Source organism: Syzygium oleosum, unplaced genomic scaffold (assembly GCF_021117445.2).
Source record: "Syzygium oleosum isolate NSW1041296 unplaced genomic scaffold, Sole_v2.1 Sole_v2.13, whole genome shotgun sequence".
Lineage (NCBI taxonomy): Eukaryota > Viridiplantae > Streptophyta > Magnoliopsida > Myrtales > Myrtaceae > Syzygium > Syzygium oleosum.
The window spans coordinates 4,447,418-4,467,085 of NW_026607497.1; the positions used below are offsets into that span (position 1 = coordinate 4,447,418).

General features: G+C 40.0%; 3 protein-coding genes across 5 annotated transcripts; 2 read left to right on the plus strand and 1 right to left on the minus strand.

Annotated features, from left to right (window-relative positions):
* The first annotated feature begins 444 nt into the window (after nucleotides 1-444).
* On the plus strand, nucleotides 445-1,417 carry LOC115674996 (glycine-rich cell wall structural protein-like). Of its 3 annotated transcripts, XM_056317313.1 has the most exons (3): nucleotides 445-670; nucleotides 701-838; nucleotides 917-1,417. In XM_056317313.1, exons 1-3 carry the CDS (start codon nucleotides 514-516, stop codon nucleotides 1,219-1,221), a joined length of 600 nt encoding a protein of 199 aa, XP_056173288.1. In that variant the 5' UTR covers nucleotides 445-513; the 3' UTR covers nucleotides 1,222-1,417. The 3 variants fall into 3 exon arrangements, with proteins under 3 accessions (XP_056173288.1, XP_030453414.1, XP_056173287.1); XM_030597554.2 differs by having other exon boundaries at nucleotides 701-1,417; XM_056317312.1 differs by having other exon boundaries at nucleotides 445-658; nucleotides 701-1,417.
* An 8,429-nt stretch (nucleotides 1,418-9,846) lies between these two features.
* Nucleotides 9,847-10,712, plus strand: LOC130134639 (glycine-rich protein 5-like). Its single transcript, XM_056317340.1, has 2 exons — nucleotides 9,847-10,043; nucleotides 10,074-10,712. The coding sequence occupies exons 1-2, from the start codon at nucleotides 9,899-9,901 to the stop codon at nucleotides 10,514-10,516; spliced, it is 588 nt and encodes a 195-aa protein (XP_056173315.1). The 5' UTR covers nucleotides 9,847-9,898; the 3' UTR covers nucleotides 10,517-10,712.
* Nucleotides 10,713-11,738: 1,026 nt separating this feature from the next.
* On the minus strand, nucleotides 11,739-19,357 carry LOC115675193 (imidazole glycerol phosphate synthase hisHF, chloroplastic). The gene is made up of 19 exons (XM_030597797.2): nucleotides 19,017-19,357; nucleotides 18,837-18,919; nucleotides 18,453-18,547; nucleotides 17,895-17,998; nucleotides 17,315-17,484; nucleotides 17,076-17,190; nucleotides 16,622-16,677; nucleotides 16,495-16,533; nucleotides 16,210-16,308; nucleotides 15,772-15,834; nucleotides 15,627-15,689; nucleotides 15,443-15,525; nucleotides 15,162-15,270; nucleotides 15,009-15,062; nucleotides 13,438-13,525; nucleotides 13,025-13,062; nucleotides 12,473-12,578; nucleotides 12,113-12,279; nucleotides 11,739-11,988 (listed from the first exon to the last, which is right to left on the minus strand). The coding sequence occupies exons 1-19, from the start codon at nucleotides 19,186-19,188 to the stop codon at nucleotides 11,929-11,931; spliced, it is 1,764 nt and encodes a 587-aa protein (XP_030453657.1). The 5' UTR covers nucleotides 19,189-19,357; the 3' UTR covers nucleotides 11,739-11,928.
* Between the last annotated feature and the right edge of the window lie 311 nt (nucleotides 19,358-19,668).

A 19,668-nucleotide genomic window follows, 5' to 3' on the forward strand; every position in this document is an offset into this window, starting at 1 on the left:
TGCAATTTTCCTTCATGAAAAAGATAAGCGAACTTAAGGTAGGTAAAATCCCCCACCCGTGAAATTTGTCACCTTAAATAGGTATTGGTGCAATAAAATTAAGTCGTCATTTCATAATTTTCGTTTATCTCGCTTCCTTGAAAGAAAGGAGGGAGGGAGAGACAGAGAGAGAGACATAAATATTCCTGTGACGAGGAACACAGCTCGAATCCATGCAACGTCGAAGCAAAAGTCCATGCAAATTGAGGTTTAGTCTTCCATGTCAGAAGCTAGTGGGGACACATACGAAAGAGGAAGGCCTTTTCTTTCTTCCTTTTCAAAGTCACATGGTCGGAGAGTGCATTTAAGTGCCTCAACACGGTTTATAGTTGGGAAGATGGGCCAAATTTAAGACCCCTCCTCAATCTTTAGACTCATGCTCACTTCTATATAAACCCCTCTCTCCTCCCTCCACTTCTCACCAAACAAATCAAGATCTCTCAAAGAATTTGATTAAACAGATTCACATTGAAGATGATCACTTCCAAGTTGCTTCTCCTTGTGCTCGTTGGTGCTCTAGTTTGCACCTCTGGCTACTCTAGGGTGCGTTTGGGTGAGAAGGGGTCCTCCGAGGAGGAGAAAACCTTCGACCACGGTCCTGGATACGGTGGTGGCCAGGGTGGTGGAGGGGGTGGCGGCATTGGAGGTGGTGGTGGAGGAGGATTGGGTGGCGGTGCTGGTGCTGGTGGGGGAGCTGGCTATGGTGGAGGAGCTGGTGCCGGTGGGGGACTCGGAAAAGGCGGTGGTCTAGGCGGAGGGGGTGGAGGAGGTTTGGGAGGCGGCGGCGGTGGAGGAAAAGGTGGTGGATATGGTGGCGGCGCTGGTGCTGGCGGTGGGATAGGTGGTGGAGCTGGAGGAGGCGGTGGTGGAGGAAAAGGTGGTGGCTATGGTGGGGGAGCCGGTGGTGGATATGGTGGTGGAGCTGGTGCTGGCGGTGGGATAGGTGGTGGAGCTGGAGGAGGCGGTGGTGGAGGAAAAGGTGGTGGCTATGGTGGGGGAGCTGGTGGTGGATATGGTGGTGGGGCTGGTGCTGGCGGTGGGATAGGTGGTGGAGCCGGAGGAGGCGGCGGTGGAGGGTTTGGAGGCGGCGGCGGCGGGGGGCATGGCGGAGGAGCTGGTGCTGGCGGAGGATATGGTGGAGGAGCCGGTGCTGGTGGAGGGTATGGTGGTGGACACCATTAAAGAGTGAGAACCAAATATGAAGATGTGTCTTTCCAAATGATTACTCTATGTTTTGCTTAATTAGTGCTTAAAATGTTAAGGCAAGTACGGCCAGAGAGACGTGTGCCTTGGTCTCTCTTGCAGCTTAAGTTTGATTTCTACGTCTCAATAAGCCTTTTACGGCAAATTAATGTACCAGGCATGCATCTTGTAGTAATCTCTCTCTCTCTCTCTCTCTCTCTCTCTCTCTCTCTCTCTCTCTCTCTCTCTCTCATGCGAAAAATCTTGTTGGGAGACTCCGTCGTGTGCATGTGTATATCTAGTATTTTGCTTTTATTTTAGGAAAGTAAAATATAACCTCATAACCCAAGAGATTGTTGTAGCTCGATAAATGACAGGGCTCTGGCGTGTTGTCATGTCATGAGTTCAACCCCTTTGTTTGCAGCGTGCTACACCAATTCCTTATGGGTTATCTATACCAGTAGAGTTCGAACTTACATTAGGCATGACCATACATGGTGATCATGAATCCTGAGGAAATTATTGAACGAAGCTCAGATACCCTTCATCATATTTTGACGTCATTATTGCAATATTATATAGATAATCATACATCGTGGTTACAGGAGAAAGAAACAATAGTCTGTTGGTATTATCTGATCCATATAGTTGTTGAGATATTATGTGGAGGAGACTGTAATCAATTAGGGACCTGGTCATGGAACGATCATAGATGACTACGGAACTGTCCCTACACGAGGAAGACAATTATTCAAAAACGTGGACAAGTAAAAGTTTGTGTAAAAAAAGGAGAACATATGAGGTTGATGGAAGTTACTTGAGGAAGCATAACTGTTGGGCATAGTCGAGGAGCGGTTATTACACGGAAAAAAAAACAGTATAAATGAGGTCGACGGAAGTTATTTGAAAAAGCATAACCGTTGGACATCATTAAGGAGAGTTACCACACCTTCACTATAAATACCACCAGTTGTGCAATAAAGAGCCTCGCACATATCAAACAAAATGTTATCTTTTAATTATCTTTAAGCTTTCCTGCACAGTTTCAATTTCTGAGTTGTAGTTTTCAGATTCACGTCATCGATTATATTCCCGCGTGTATCTTTATCCCTGTATTGTGTGGCTGATTAAATTCTAGTGTGATATCCCGATGTAGTCAAGCATTGTCGTTGATTAAATTTCGGCAAAATTTGTTTATTGTTGTATCCACTGTACTTTCTGAGTTTTGTTGTCAATTGAATTTTGACACAATTCATGCTTGTATAGTTTCGATCGAAGTGAAGTTGTTGATTCCATAGTTTTCCTGGATATCTCCTGTCCGTAATCGCCATGGAATCCGGTCTCCCCTCATTAAAAATCAAAGAACAACTTTTGGCGAAAGATATGTCGTTGCAAGAGCAATTTCGACGAAACAATTAGTAGATTACGAATTTGTAGAAAAGTGTCTCAAATTTAGCATAATATGGTTCCTGTTAGGGCTGCCGGATTAATACTGGCATCAAACATGAAACTCGCTTTTTGGTTTGAACTCTCAAATAAATAATACCCAAAAAAGATTTCTCAAGATAAATTACTGCCACCAAAATGAAGAACGATATGCACATAAGATGTGTTTGTTTCTCGAAAAATCAATGAATTGGAGAATATTTCCCTAAAATCAATACAGACATGGATTTTTGTTGATAAACAAAAGATTTTCTGTTAACGTGCTATGTTTACTCACCCGCATTGTAAGTCTGGAGCTGTACATGAACAAATTACTATAACCTTATCCCTACTTGCCCTGGAGTAGTGGGGGTTGTAGAATTCAGCACTCCATCTTTATCCCTAGCTCCTTAAATTATATTAATGTTCCCAATTGAAGAAGAGATATTCATAGGGGCCCATTTCTTTGACTTTCGAAGCAATATTTATTACTTTAAACAAATAAAAAGAAAAACTTGCAATTTGTGGAGCTAAAACAATCGAGGTCAACCACCACCGCCCTCAGCGGCTGCGCTGGCTTTGGGCTCCCCTCCCCCCACGAAGGGTAGGAGTTCAAATCCCAGCGCTGGCGTTAGGGATTCTTAAGCGTGACGTCGTGGTGGTGGGTCCTGTGCTAGCGTCACTCCGGGTTTACCTCCTCGGCTGTCGGCCGTGCGGGGGGTTCCCGGGTTACCAAAAAAAAAAAAAAACAATTGAGGTCAACCGACACATGCCGGGTTAGCATATAGGGGTGTCTCATTTATTACTAGCCGGCTAATAAATGAATTTTAAATGTGAATATGCAGAACACCGGATTTACATGGTTCGATCGTAGTGATCTACAAATATGTGAAGAGCAACAATGAATTGTACTTTAAATTAAGCGATACAACGGAAATTACGGCCACACTTGAGTCACTCAAATACTCTCAGTGTTTCCCAATCCCCAATTACATCCAATAACTCACATAGTGTTTAATCTTACAATTCTTCATGAAATAATTTCTCAATCTTAAAAAGGAATTCACAAATTGTACTCATAAGATTTAATTGGCTTCAACACTAAAAGCTCTAAGAGTGTAATTCACAAGCGTAAACTCTTTTTTGATGCTTTTCACAAAGTACATCCATTTCTTATATGGAGGCAAGAATTGGATGCAGAATCGAAAACCTCTTTTTAATTAGAAAACGTATTCAAAATAGGAAACCTACTTGAATTAGGAAACTGTTCTTTTCAGACTCAAACTTGAAACATATTTTCAATAATGAAGCTAGTGCAGGAACTAAAACTATATATATATATATATATATATATATATATATATATATATATATATATATATATTATATGAATGGACACGCAATACATTTTGTCTATAATCTATGTTTGCAATGTTTAATGAAGCCCTCATTTTCGGTTGCTTGGCTCATGGAGCCATACATAACCTCCGGGAACTGAAATCATAAATTTCTTTTCTTTGGTATATGTAATTTTTTTTATGGATGATGATATCTTCTTAAACGTGTTATAATCTTCATGTTTTGTAAGCAATGAAGCTAGTGCGGTATTTTCTTATCCTAGGTTTTGTTAAACTTCTATATCAAGCAATTAAGAAATTGAAAATCTTTTGCCAACTAGCCAACAACTAAGAAAATAATCGCTAAGGCTTTGTTTTATCCTGTTTATTTATGAACTCTCTTGAGGTTCTCTGCTTAATTTGCTTGTGCCATAAGAGGAAATAGTAAATGTCGCTTCTTAAAATCGATACATTCAGTTGGAAGCCCCAAAATACATCTCATCGAATTCTAGCTTAGGACAATTATATTCGATCCTTAGACCAAGGAAAATAAAGTATATTTCTAGTTTGTCGTGATGTAATAAAGCCACTTAAATTCAATTTTTCAACCCCCCTGTTAAACGGCGCTTACAGGCCTATAGACTAACAATCAAGTTTGCTATATGTAGTAGCATTCAATTACTTTATTCGTAAATTAATTTGAAGAACATAAATATTTTTCGTTGGCCGCCTGAATGTCATGAGATTGTCAAAGCGATAAACTTGCACCAAGAAACTCAATCGAACAGGTTCGTTTCTCTAGTTATTTTATATCCCCATCTTGATTGTAGCTAGCAATTATATTATGTCATTGTTTAATCCAGGGGTAAGAGCAGACAGCTACGTGGAGACTTATGGAATACCCTGCAAGTTCATGAATTAGTTTATTGACAGGTGATTTTCACTTAGAGTATTAGTTTACATACAGTTAGTGGGATTCAAATGAGTGACTTCAAGCTGGAAATCTTCCAATGCTCCAACCAACTGCGCCAAATTTGGGGGTTACATGATTTACTCTCTTTAGGGATGGAAAAACTTTATAGTATATTTCCTCTATGCTAATATTGATGATCGAGAATTAGACATAGTCCGAAATAGGCTTTCTGGATTTTCATATTGCCCCGAACTTCGGTTGTTCTAGGAACTCGTGCAATTTTCTTTCATGAAAAAGATAAGCGAACTTCAGGTAGGTAAATCTCCCACCCGTGAAATTTGCCGCCACCTCAAATAGGTATTTGTGCACTAAAATTAAGTCATGATTTCTTAATTTTCTTTTATCTCGCTTCCTTGAAATACAGGAGGGAGGGAGAGACAGAGATAGAGATATGAAAATCCTGAGATAATGAATACAGCTCGAGTCCATGCAACGTCGAAGCAAAAGTCCATGCAAATTGAGGTTTAGTCTTCCATGTCAGAAGCTAGTGGGGACATGCACGAAAGAGGAGAGTGCATTTAAGTGCCTAAACCTCAACGCGGTTTATAGTTGAGAAGATGGGCCAAATTTAAGACCCCTCCTCAATCTTTAGACTCATGAAGAGTGAGAACCAAATATGAAGATGTGTCTTTCCAAATGATTACTCTATGTTTTGCTTAATTAGTGCTTAAAATGTTAAGGCAAGTACGGCCAGAGAGACGTGTGCCTTGGTCTCTCTTGCACCTTAAGTTTGATTTCTATGTCTCAATAAGCTTTTTACGGCAAATTAATGCACAAGGCATGCATCTCGTAGTAATCTGTCTCTCTCTCTCTCTGGTGAACATATGAAAAATCTTGTTGGGGGACTCCGTCGTGTGCATGTGTATATCTAGTATTTTGCTTTTATTTTAGGAAAGTAAAATATAACCTCATAACCCAAGAGATTGTTGTAGCTCGATAAACGACAGGGCTCTGGCGTGTCGTCATGTCATGAGTTCAACCCCTTTCTTTGCTGCGTGCTACGCCAATTCCTTATGGGTCACCTATACCAGTAGAGTTCAAACTTACATTAGTCATGACCATATAGGGTGATCATGAATACCGAGGAAATTATCGAACGAAGCTCAGATACCCTTCATCATATTTTGACATCATTATTGCAATATTGTATAGATAATCATACATCATGGGTACAGGAGAAAGAAACAATAGTCCATTGGTATTATCCGATCCATATAGTTGTTGAGATATCATGTGGAGGAGACGGTTATCAATTAGGGACCCAGTCATGGAATGATCATAGATGACTACGGAACTATCCCTACACGAGGAAGACAATTAGTCAAAAACGTGGACAAGTAAAGTTTGTGTAAATAAAGGATAACATATGAGGTTGATGGAAGTTTCTTGAGGAAGCATAACTGTTGGGCATAGTCGAGGAGCGGTTATTACACGGAAATAAAGCAGTATGAAAGAGGTCGACGGAAGTTATTTGAAAAAGCATAACCGCTTGACATCATTGAGGAGCAGTTACCACACTTTCACTATAAATACCACTAGCTGTGCAACAAAGAGTCTCGTACATATCAAACAAAATGTTATCTTTCAATTATCTTTAAGCTTTTCTGCACAGTTTCAATTTCCGAGTTGTAGTTTTCAGATTCGCATTCTCGATTATATTCCCGCGTGTATCTTGTTTCTGTATTGTGTCGTCGATTAAATTCTAGCGTGATATCGCGATGTAGGCAGGCATTGTTGTTGATTAAATTTCGGCAAAGTTTGTTCACAGTTGTATCCATTGTACTTTTTGAGTTTTGTCGTCTATTAAATTTCGGCACAGTTTATGCTTGTATAGTTTCGATCGAAGTGAAGTTGTTGATTCCATAGTTTGCCTGGATACCTCTTATCCATAATCGTCATAGAATCCAGTCTCCTCTCATTAAAAATCGAAGAACAACTTTCGGTGAAAGATATCTCGTTGCGGGAGCAATTCCGACAAAACAATGAGTAGATTACAAATTTGTAGAAAAGTGTCTCAAATTTAGCATAATAAGGTTCCCCGTTAAGGCTGCCAGATTATTATTGGCATCAAACATGAAACCCACTTTTTGGTTTGAACTCTCAAATAAATAATACCCAAAAAAGATTTCTCAAGACAAATTACTGCCACGAAAATGGAGAACGATATACACATAAGATGTGTTTGTTTCTCAAAAAATCAATGAATTGGAGAATAGTTCCCTAAAATCAATACAGACATGGATTTTTGTTGGTAAAGCAAAAATTTTCTGTTAACGTACTATGTTTTACTCACCCGCATTGTAAGTCTGGAGCTGTACGTGAACAAATTACTATAACCTTATCCCTACTTGCGCAGGAGTAATTGGGGTTGTAGAATTCAGCACTCCGTCTTTATCCCTCCTCAAATTATATTAATGTTCCCAATTGAAGAAAGAGATATTCATAGGGGCCCATTCCTTTGACTTTCAAAGCAATATTTTTTTACTTTAAACAAATGAAAAGAAAAACTTGCAATTTGTGGAGCTAAAACAATCGAGGTCAACCGATGCACATTGGGTCCGCATATAGGGTTGTCTCATTTGTTACTCGCGGACTAATAAATGAATTTTAGACGTGAATCTGCTAGCAAATGCGACAACTAGGTCAACAATTATAAATTAAGCAATACAACGGAGATTACAATCACACTCGAGTCATTCAAACACTACGAGTGTTTCCAAACCCCCAATGACATTCAATAACTCACGTAGTGTTTAGTCTTACAAATTCTCACGAAATAATTTCTCAATCTCACAAAAGAATTCACAAATCTTACTCATAAGATTTAATTGGCTTCATCACTAAAAGCTCTGTAAGACACAAGTTGAAACTCTTTTTTGATGCTTTCCACTTTTTATATATAGGCAAAAATTGGATGCAAAATAGAAAATCTCTTTTTAGGAAACATTTTCCAACTAGTAAACCATTCAATAAGAAAACCTATTCAAAATAAGAAATTTACTTGGATTAGGAAACTTTTCTTTTCAGACTCAAACTCGAAACATATTTTCAATAATGAAGCTAGTGCAGGAACTAAAATTATATATATATATATATATATATATATATATATATATATATATATATTATGTGAATGGACACGCAATACATTTTGTCTATAATCTATGTTTGCAATGTTTAATGAAGCCCTCATTTTCGGTTGCTTGGCTCATGGAGCCACACATAACCTCCGGGAACTGAAATCATATATTTCTTTTATTTGGTATACGTAATTTTTTTTATGGATGATGATATCTTCTTAAACGTGTTATAATCTTCATGTTTTGTAAGCTATGAAGCTAGTGCGGTATTTTCTTATCCTAAGTTTTGTTAAACTTCTATATCAAGAAATTAAGAAATTGAAAGTCTTTCGCCAACTAGCCAACGACAAAGACAATAATCACTAAAGCTTTGTTTTATCCTGTTTATTTATGAACTCACTTGGGGTTCTCTGCTTATTTTGCTTGTACCATAAGAGGAAAAAATAAATGCTGCTTCTTAAAATCGATACATTCAATTGGAAGCCCCAAAAGACATCTCATCGAATTCTAGCTTAGGACAATAATATTCGATCCTTAGACCAAGGAAAATAAAGTATATTTCTAGTCTGTCGTGACGTAATAAAGCCACTTAAATTCAACTTTTCATCCCCTTTGTTAAATGGTTCTTATAGGCCAAACTAACAATCAAGTCTACTGACAGTCATATCGTTTTAGCAAAGGTGCGTAAAAATGTAAGAGGTAGAGCCTCGCTTTATAAAAAAATTAGACCTTCCCAATCAAATGTTGTATTGGCTACTATATGGAAACTTCCTACCTCCATATTTTCGAATCATTAGCTTTATTTGTAATGCTAGGGAATGCCCCTAAGCTGCTGTACTTCATTGGTTTTATAATACTTACATTTTACCAAAAAAAAAAAATCAAGTTTGCTATATGCAATAGCGTTTCATTACTTTACACGTAAAATAATTTGAAGAACATAAATATTTTCATTTGGCTGCCTTTGATTGAGAAAATGTAATATGCTCTCTGTCCACCCACGCGAAATTGAGGATTTCACGTGATAGTCAAAATAATAAACTCGCAACAAGGAACTCAATCTCACAGGTTCGTTTCTCTAGTTAGTCTCAACCTTTGACAGGTAGTTTTCACTCGGAGTAGTTTACACACATCTATTGGGATTCAAATGGGTGATCTCAAGTTTCTAAATTGGAAATCTTCCAATGCTCCAGCCGACTACACCAAATCTGGGGGTTACATGATTTACTCTTAGGGGTGGAAAAATTTTATAGTATATTTCTTCGATGCTAGTATTGATGATCGAAAATTAGACACTGTCTGATATAGGCTTTATGGATTTTCATATAGCCCTGAACTTCGGTTGTTTTAGGAACTCGTGCAATTTTCCTCCATGAAAAAGACACGCCAGCTTTAGGTAGGTAAATCTCCCACCCGTGAAATTTGTCACCTCAAATAGGTGTTTGTGCAATAAAATTAAGTTATGATTTTATATTTTTCTTTTATCTCGCTTCCTTGAAATGAAGGAGGGAGGGAGAGAGAGAGAGAGATACGAAAATTATGATGAACACGGCTCGCATCCATGCGACGTCGAAGTAAAGGTCCATGCAAATTGAGGTTTAGTCTTCCATGTCAGAAGCTAGTGGGGACATATACGAAAGAGGAATGCCTTTTCTTTCTTCCTTTCCAAAGTCACATGGTCGGAGAGTGCATTTAAGTGCCTCAATACGGTTTATAGTTGAGAAGATGGGCCAAATTTAAGACCCCTCCTCAATCTTTAGACTCATGCTCACTTCTATATAAACCCCTCTCCCGTCCCTCCACTTCTCACCAAACAAATCAAGATCTCTCAAGGAATTTGATTAAACAGCTTCACCTTGAAGATGATCACTTCCAAGTTGCTTCTCCTTGTGCTCCTTGGTGCTCTAGTTTGCACCTCCGGCTACTCTAGGGTGCTTTTGGGTGAGAAGGGGTCCTCCGAGGAGGAGAAAACCTTCGACCACGGTCCTGGATACGGTGGTGGCCAGGGTGGTGGCTTTGGTGGTGGTGGTGGAGGAGGATTGGGTGGCGGTGCAGGTGCTGGCGGGGGAGCTGGCTATGGTGGAGGAGCTGGTGCCGGTGGGGGACTCGGAAAAGGCGGCGGTGTAGGTGGAGGGGGTGGAGGAGGTTTGGGAGGCGGCAGTGGTGGGGGAAAAGGCGGTGGCTATGGTGGGGGAGCCGGTGGTGGATATGGTGGTGGAGCTGGTGCTGGCGGTGGGATAGGTGGTGGAGCTGGAGGAGGCGGTGGTGGAGGAAAAGGTGGTGGCTATGGTGGGGGAGCTGGTGGTGGATATGGTGGTGGGGCTGGTGCTGGCGGTGGGATAGGTGGTGGAGCCGGAGGAGGCAGCGGTGGAGGGTTTGGAGGTGGCGGCGGTGGGGGGCATGGTGGAGGAGCTGGTGCTGGCGGAGGATATGGTGGAGGAGCTGGTGCTGGTGGAGGGTATGGTGGTGGACACCATTAAAGAGTGAGAACCAAATATAAAGATGTGTCTTTCCAAACGATTACTCTATATTATGCTTAATTAGTGCTTAAAATGTTAAGGCAAATACGGCCAGAGAGAGGTGTGCCTTGGTCTCTCTTGCACCTTAAGTTTGATTTCTATGTCTCAATAAGCTTTTTACGGCAAATTTATGTGCAAGGCATGCCTCTCGTAGTAATCTCTCTCTCTCTCTCTCTCTATGGTGAACATGCATAAAATCTTGTTGCGGGACTCGGTCGTGTGCATGTGTATCTAGTATTTTGGTTCATCTCAGGACTTTACGGGGTGATTATGAATCCCGAGAAAATTATGAAACGAAGCTCGGATACCCCTCGTCATATTTTGACATTATTACTGCAATAATGTATAAATAATCAATCATACATCGTGGGTACAAGAGAAAGAAATAATAGTTCGTTGGTATTATCTAATCCATACATTTGTTGAGATATTCCGTGGTTCCAAGTTTACGTAATTAAGATCGGCTATGTTTTCGTAAAAAATGAAATTGAATTTTGATGGAAATAGTCGCTTGATCCATGTAGCGTACAAGTACTAAAGACTGATAAACTATGTTGGGATTGGAGCGGCTTTAATTGCTTCCAAACCTAGGGAAATCTCTCGTGGTCAACCAGCTCTCTTTATGAAACTTTTGAGTTTTATTTTTCGGAGATTGGTTTTGCTATCAGAGCTTTAACTTACCCAATCACTGGCTTCATGAAAATAGCATTATTCCTAACTTAAAAGTGCCTAAATTTCCAAAATGATTGTAATTGGCCCCCGAGCATAAACGATCTCCACCTTAAGATTAATATTTTGACTTGTGCTATGGTCCATTTAGTGTGTTTTCATCTGCTGATTACAAATTATATTGGGTTCATCTAGTTAATCAAACGAACATATCTGGACTAAGCAGGTCATACCGACGAAATTGGTGATTTTCATTTATCCAAACATTGTATTGATTAACATCAAAAGCAAGAAAAATGAAGATAGAAACCTACTTGCACTAACTTGTAGTTCCTATACATATGTCCCAATTATTTGGTTATGTGTAACGTTATTTAGATTCTACTACTTGCAATGATGGCCGATGATTAATCACGTAAATGGTAATCGTGAGTTTTGAGTGGTTTTAAGTGTTCATGGCAATAAGCTAAGCAAAAGGTGACGGGAAAAAATAATTATTTCGCCGCCTGTCATGCAAGAGCGCAATCAATCAGCCATTCATCTAACAATGTTCCATCTCTTGAACGACAAACGTGAATACACAAGAAATGATGCTAACACAAGACTGATAATCTAGATGGTTTTTTGTCCGACTACGACTCCGCCAAAGCAAAATACTCGCTGCCCCGCCTGCGATTCTGAGAATCTGATCGGCAATTCTCCCTCTAGATTCTTACTTCTATGCCTTCCTTTAGCAAGTGCTCCTTCACCGACTGAATTGGCACCTACGATCATGACATCGAAGGAATGTCAAGACAGGAAAAACGGAAGATCAAAGAGAGATGCACACGAAATTCAAAACTATCGTCTCAATCTGGATATAAACGGGAACATTTTTCGCGAGGTTACCTCCTTCCGGTGGAATATTCCCGCAGCAAGCGCGGCGGATGCATTGGTCTTCTCGAATACCTCCGAGAAGTGCTCAACAGTGCCTGCGCCGCTACTTGCTATCACGGGGATGCTCACGGCGTCAGAAATCAGCTTCACCAAATCGATATCAAACCCTTTTCCTTGACCTGAGAAGGATGCAAATCAAGCATTGGTATCACGAGCAGAACAAAACACAGAACGTTGCAAGAGAAACTAACCAAAGGACTTAAGTACATATTCGCAAGTAAGACCGATAACCAAGGAAACGCTTCTACTACTTATTAGTCCAGATTCTGAAAGGATCTAAATAACTCATGGAATAGAGCACAGATTTCTCACCATCACAATCAATGCAGTTAAGCAATATCTCTCCAGCACCCAACTCTTCAACAGCCTTTGCAAGCTCATAAGCTCCAATCGGCCGACCTTCTCGTCCTCCATTGACCTTTGGGAAAACAATCAAAACTCGCTCAATTGATCCTATGAGAGCCCATTTTTTTTACCACATAATGCAAATGAGAATATTATAATCTAGAGAACCTTAGTCGTCACTCGACGGATTGCGAAACGCTTAATAACCCTTGGCAGGATACTTGCCTTTTACTTAATTAAGATGTTCACAAATATCAAAGAAATTCTAATTTTCATCTGTTCCAAGCTCACCCATATTTCGTAGCATCTGTTTTCAATCACTTTCTTGCCAGTGCTGCTTCAGTCATCACATCTTTCATCAAAGTTCACATTTTGAAATTGCACACATTTTCCTACTTAATCTTCAAAGTCAATCGTTCTAGTTCAGTATATGATGACCAAAGTAAACAGAAAAATGTAATTCAAATAAGATAGCTAAAATATTGACAAGTGACAATAAAGTAGCAAAAGAAAGCTTACCGTGCACTGGTACCAAGCATAGTCTTCTCCATTTGGACCTAAGACAACATTGAAGCACCAAGAAATTAATATTGAAGTAACAACAAACATAATGCGAACACGAACATTCCTACTCCCTCTAAATGCAGCCCTAAGATAGCCACATGCACAGACAAAGATAACCAATTAACACAAAACGTTTCTTTACTGAAGGGGAATAAAAAGTTCATCAAATCTTGGTCAACCTTGAAAGAGTTAATGAAGACACAATTCCATTATCGGGTGGTTCCAGGCCACTCCAAGACAGAGAAAGATCTCCTAATTAACTATCAGGCAAAATATCTTATAGAGTGGACAGGGTTTCGTGCAACCAAATGACTTGCGTACTCAAAAGTTGACAATATGAAAAGGTGCATTACAAAGTAGGCGTATACCTGGATTTGTTACCCTTGTAGATCTGAACTCCACATCTTCAGGACTATTGATATACATCCTACGAGGATCTATGCTCACTACCACTGCCTGGAAAAAAATAACCAGATAAAAATTACTTCAAATACATGTGTACATGCTCGGATGTTTTATCACTTGATAAACTGTCGATTGCCATTTGATAAAAAACAACCTGTCAATTGCCAAATTTTTGTACTCCCTTAGCAAGAACAAGGGACAAAAGGGCAGGCTCTTAGTGGTAGACAACAATAGAATCCACCATTGGGCCATCCTATTAGAACGTATTGAAACAATTTAAGGAACGAGAAGAAGATTTTTAAGAATCTCTTTTAAGGGGCGTTTGGCAAGTTGCCAAATAGTAAAAATTTCTATTCTTTTGTTCCCAGAATCAATTTGGGAATAGAAATCCATTTGTTAAATATTTTGTGCCCGGGCACAATTTTGCAAAAAATTGTTCCCAAAATCAGTTTTGGAACAGAATCAAGAAGCAAAAAAAAGTAGCTCCTTGATTCTGGAACAATTTTTCCATTGCTGATTCTTCTTGGTTTTCTTCTTCCTTTTTTATTTGTTCTTCGTCTTCTTCCCGGTCTGCCACCGGCCCGCCGCCGCTGGCCCAGCCTCCCCCGGCGACGGCGAGGTCGGCCCTCGCTGCCCCCGGCAACGGCGAGGTTGGCCTCGCCAGATTTGGGCGAGGTCGAGCCTCGCCCAGCCAAGGCGAGGCTAACCTCGCCGTCGCCATCGGCGAGTGCCGCGACGCTCTCGCCGGCCCTGGCCTGTTTGCTAGTCGCCGGCGCAGGCGACCGGCCATGGCCAAGGAAAGAAAGGAAAAAAAAAGAAAATAAAGAAAATAAAAGAAAGAAATATTAAAAAATTCAAAATATTATTAATAAAAATAAATTTTGTGTAGTTACCAAACGCATTTCTGTTCTTTTTCTATTCTACGAATAGAAATTTTGAGCAGTTACCAAACACCTTCAAATGCTTAGAAATTATTTCCGGACACAGAATAAAAAAGAATCATTTCTGAGTAAGATCAGTTCCCGGGCATAGAATCGTTGCCATGCGCACCCTTAACAGGTGTTGGTAATTGGATGACAATCTGCTGCTGCAGTAACTAACCAATGAATTAAAGAAGCTGGTAGGAGTTAACTGATCTATTGTTATATAAGTTTACCTCTAAAGATAATTCGACACAAAAAATGAAATCCAACACGAGCTCAAAGGCAAAAATGTAAAATCAGTTCAACACTGGTTGCCCTATCAAATGACTTTCCAGTGCACTTCAAACCATGCCATCAACATGAGGCTTTCCATGTTCACGAGTCATACATATTAAGATCATCACGCTGCACCTTTGAGTAATCCCTAGTTAAATCAATTACAATATTGGGTGCTTATCAGTCAAAGTATTGATCACAAATATATGACCACAAACAAAGTCTCCTGGAGTTCATAGTAGTGATCCCAAGCATCTGAACACAAACCAAGGCCAAATACAAAACCGTTTTGAGAATACACATAACTATGTGCGTAATTTAAGTAAAGAAATTACCTGATTCCCATAGACTCTAGATATCTGTTCTAAGCTGCTCTTTCCACTCTTCACCTATGAAAGGTGGTCCACAAAGTATCAGCGGAGGAGGAAACATGCTTATTTATCTACCAAGAATGCTCATGGTCAAGAAACTTAGAAAATGTCACGTACTCCTGTTCTTAGATATTCTTCAGCAGCATAAACCGCATCACTGCCTATAGAAATCTTGTCCGCCCCAGATCTAAAATATTCTGAAGCCACTTCTAGACTGGAATAGTACCTGAGAAGTTGTTGAAATGTCATATAACTGTCGTATATCTTCTGACTGCAGTAAAACTGAAACATGCCCAGATCAGGGGCCCAAAATTCAGAGGATATGGAATACATGCATAGTTATGGATACACACTTAAAGTGTATATTACTCTTGGAACACCCCCAAGAAAATACCTACCTGCCATTGGCATCTGTGAAATCTCTAATTCCACCTCCAACAGTTAGCGGTACAAAAACATTTTCTGATGTGTATCTCAATACCTAAAGTCCATTGTGAAAACAAAGAAGAAAATGACAATATCAGAGGGGGGGAAACAAGAAATTTGACATGCATTCCATATGAATATCCGAAAGAAATGAACCTGCAGCATTGGTAAGTCGCCCAGGGGGAAGTCGCGGAAACCAGTAATATTCAGAAAACTGACCTGCCAGCAATATTCAAATGGAATTACTAGTCAACCAGTGGACTATAAGCATCAAAATGTATCTTCAGTTAAGAAATCATACTTCATCTGCTCCATCGTTGTAATACTGCCCAGCAAGGTCCACAGGCTTGCCGAGGTTCCTCACCTGCAGGAAAATGTTATATGAGTGCCTAAAAGTAGCAAAACTGTAATCTTTCTACCACATAAAATTCAGTCAAAAGTACCATGAATGTATGTATAATTCAGCAAAGTGAGACTTTCTGCTTAACTCCCAGGCTATTATATCGAATGTCAAATTGCCTTGCAGTTCATATCCCCCTTTGAAGGTGTAATGTAACTTTTAATATAGGTGCGGAAATATAGAGAATACTACTCTTTCTTTGGTGAACTGAGCTTCTGTTTATGTCTTAGTTCTATTTTTTTTTTTACTTCTCATTATTTTCATGCAAGAATTTACCCTTTTACGTTTAGTGATATGTATTTCCACCGACAGAAAAGGAGAGCTGATAAGTTTTCACACCTCATTCTCTTCCGTCTGCTCTCTTACATCGTATTGGTCGCCTTTGGTAACAACGAGATCTCCCTTGTCATTGGCCCTCACATCAAGACAAGCGATTACCTGAGAAAATTCATCACTAAAAAGTCTAAGCCCCAGATTAGAGAATCAATCACAATGGAGATACAATGCTCAACACCCACGCAATTTGCAACAAACTAAGGCGGCAGCAAGTTGTATAGTTCAAGGGTAGTTTTCAAACAGGGAAAAGCAAAGCCATTCAGAAATCCTCAAGTCAAAGAATGTTACCCTTTTTGCAAGTTTTGAGGCATTCCCTTCTGTAGGCTTCTGTCTTCACATAATTATTCAGTCGTTAGATAATATGACAGATAAGCTCAACACATTAAATGAGCAGATTTCATAGGCACAAATATACCTTTGTTATGTGTGACTTTGGAGACAAGAATCTTCTCAATACTGTCAGACCCACATCTGAATATTCCATATCAACGTACTAGGGTAAGTCCACATGAGATTGCCTTACCATATCATATTCTTGTATCATGCAGACTAAACTTGTCAATGCTGGTTTGATATGAAAAATTAAGGAGATTTTCTATTTGCCAATACAACTACCACGATGGATGCAACTAGTGCTGGAAGGATAAGTCACTAGCATAGCTTAGTAAGAGAATTTCTCAAATTAGATGTCAGTTTTGTCCGTGCACAACAATTAGTCCAAGAATATGAACAAAAAAAGATCCTAATATTGAGTTTCCTTTACATTCCTAGGAGAAAGATTGCAGCTTAGAACATTCCCTCTCAGTAAATACAGACAATATAAATAAAAAAAATTAAAGTGAAGCAACTCAAGACCAATGACAATTTACCTCCACTTTTCTCTGGGTGAAATTGTACCGCATGCACATTTCCCTTCCCTACAGAGGCTATGAAATTGTCACCATAATTGCAGGTAGAGGAAACCCAATCCATGTTGTCATTTGACTACCCAACAAAACCATAAAAAAGAACAAGGAGAAAAGGAAATAAGTTAGACAATCTGACGCAACAAACCTTAAAAATTAGCAACATACACCATAAAAAAATCAGAAAATGAAGAGAAGCATACTGGTATGGCACGGTAGGAGTGAACAAAATAGACATGGTGATTTCCAACATCATCCAAAATTTCAGAGCCTTCTCTAACTTTCAAGGCGTTCCAGCCAATGTGAGGCACTCTCAAACCACTGGATGCATCAAAACGACCAACCACTCCAGGGATTATACCAAGACCACGGACTGTTGTAAAAGTAGCCATCATGAAGAAGGGTATTGACAAATTAAATTGTTGACGATGCCATAAAAATAATACGCAAGTTAGAAAAAGGAACTTTCATATCTATACTCAAATAAGCCAATTCATTTCTCTGAGACATTCGCCACAGCTGTTCAATTTTCATCCTCGCCATTTACCTCTGTTCCATGAACTATGAGCTGTTATGCTCTTTAGTATCACAGTTTGTGCAATACAACTCAAGAATGACACTGTATTCTAGTGTTTAGCCATGATGCTCTCAATCTTAAAGTCCAAAACGTTGCAATCAATGACGAGACTAAAATCCACTAAAATTTGTCCAAGAAAAATCCGTCTGAAACATAAGGGAACAGGAAGGAAGAGAGAAGAAATAACAAAAGTACGATCTTCTGACCTGGGCCATTCTCCTCACTTGACTCAAAGAGTAGTTGCAGTCCAAGACATATGCCTAGGAAGGGGCGATCTCCCATAATATAAGTACAGAGAGCTTCAGCCATCCTGGAATTGAAGTTCTCAAATGTTAAAAAGTTCTCTGGTCCTAACACCTGAGTTGCATGAATTTATGAAAACAAGCAAACCTTCAATAGTCATATTGCGTAGAATTTGAGAAGACTCTCGCACAACTCGCACAATAATCAAGACAGAGAACTCCAGACAGAATACACGAAATGGTCCACAGTTCAAGATAATCTTGCTAGCAGTCCTTTAACTTTGAAAGTTTACTATGTCTGTTGCATCATATAAAAGAAAAATTTTGCGAACCATTGTTTGTCAATCTTAACTATTAAACTCGTAGATAGCGGTAGCGGTTATGTTGCATTTTAATATTTATATGCTCTCACAAAGAACACAAGCTACCTGGACTAAACCTCCAAAATGCTAAAAAAGAATGGCGGTCCTTCGAATCTTCAATGGGTAACAATTAGGAGATAAGGTGAAAATAGGTGCATACCCTTTCTTATTTAACACTTCCATGGCGGAAGCAAATGCCCCGACGCCTGGGAAGATGAGGCGATTTGCACCCAAAATATCTTCAGGAGTTTGCACCTATACATGTACAAAGGATAAGAAAAGTTCTAGACCCAAAGAAAGTCTCAGAATATTGATTATATCAACACGAAAGCCAAAATTTAGCACTCGCCCGAACCTTAAACTAGCAGCAAAGCTAGAATCCTAACAATACAGCCCAACATTACACAGGAAAAAAAGTTGAAGAGAAGAAGAAAGGTTAAATCTTTAGACACCCATCATGATGGGTTTCACTTCTTGAAAAATTTGCAAGTTCCCAGTCTCCATCAAATGAAAAGACCCAAATAGAGAAGACAAGAAAGATTACATCTTTAATGTCGAAGCCGAGATGGCGAATAGCATTCCGGACGCTACGGACGTTGCCAGCACCATAATCAAGCAGAGTCACCACTGCAAACAACACCAACACAAGCATAAAACACTGAGAACCATAGAGTCACAGGGAGAGAGACAGACACAGACAGAGAGAGAGATGGTTGGTGCGCACCAGAATCTCCTCCCCGAGAGGCGGCGCGGACGGAGAAGGCTCTGGGTGACTTGAGCTTGAGGCGGGCCTTGTTCGAGCGGAAGTAAAGGAGAGATTGTGAAGTAGCAGACGAAGAAGATGGTGGTGAGAGCGATTTAGGTGTGAAAGCTGAGGGAAAGGGCGCCGCCTCCATTTTGCAGAAGAAGCTGTTTGTAGTGTCCCTCTCTCTCTCTCTCTCTCTCTCTCTCTGAGCTGCTTGGTTTTGATTTTGATACCAGCAGTAGTTAAGACTCGAAAGAGAAGAGCAGTAACGTTGGACTCTGCAAAATAGATTGGTCCGAAGGGCCACTGTACACTGTGCTCCTCGCGTGTCCCCATTAGACAAAAAAAAAAAAAAGGAAGTACGAAATTCATACTTGGAAAAGCTGCATTTTTCATCCTTTCACCTTGTGGGACGGAATTCACACTTTTTTTTTCATCCAAATTTGACATTGGGGGCTGGAGCCTCGCCAGTGGTTGGGTGAGGCATGAATCTGGCGAGGTCGGACCTTGCCCATGGAGGCGAGTCTCGACCCTTGCCAGCCCAGCACGAGGACACCCTCGCGGCCATTCGGCGAGGGCGAGCCTTGCCGACCTTGGTCTCTGGCCGATTGACGAGATCCGACAACCGACA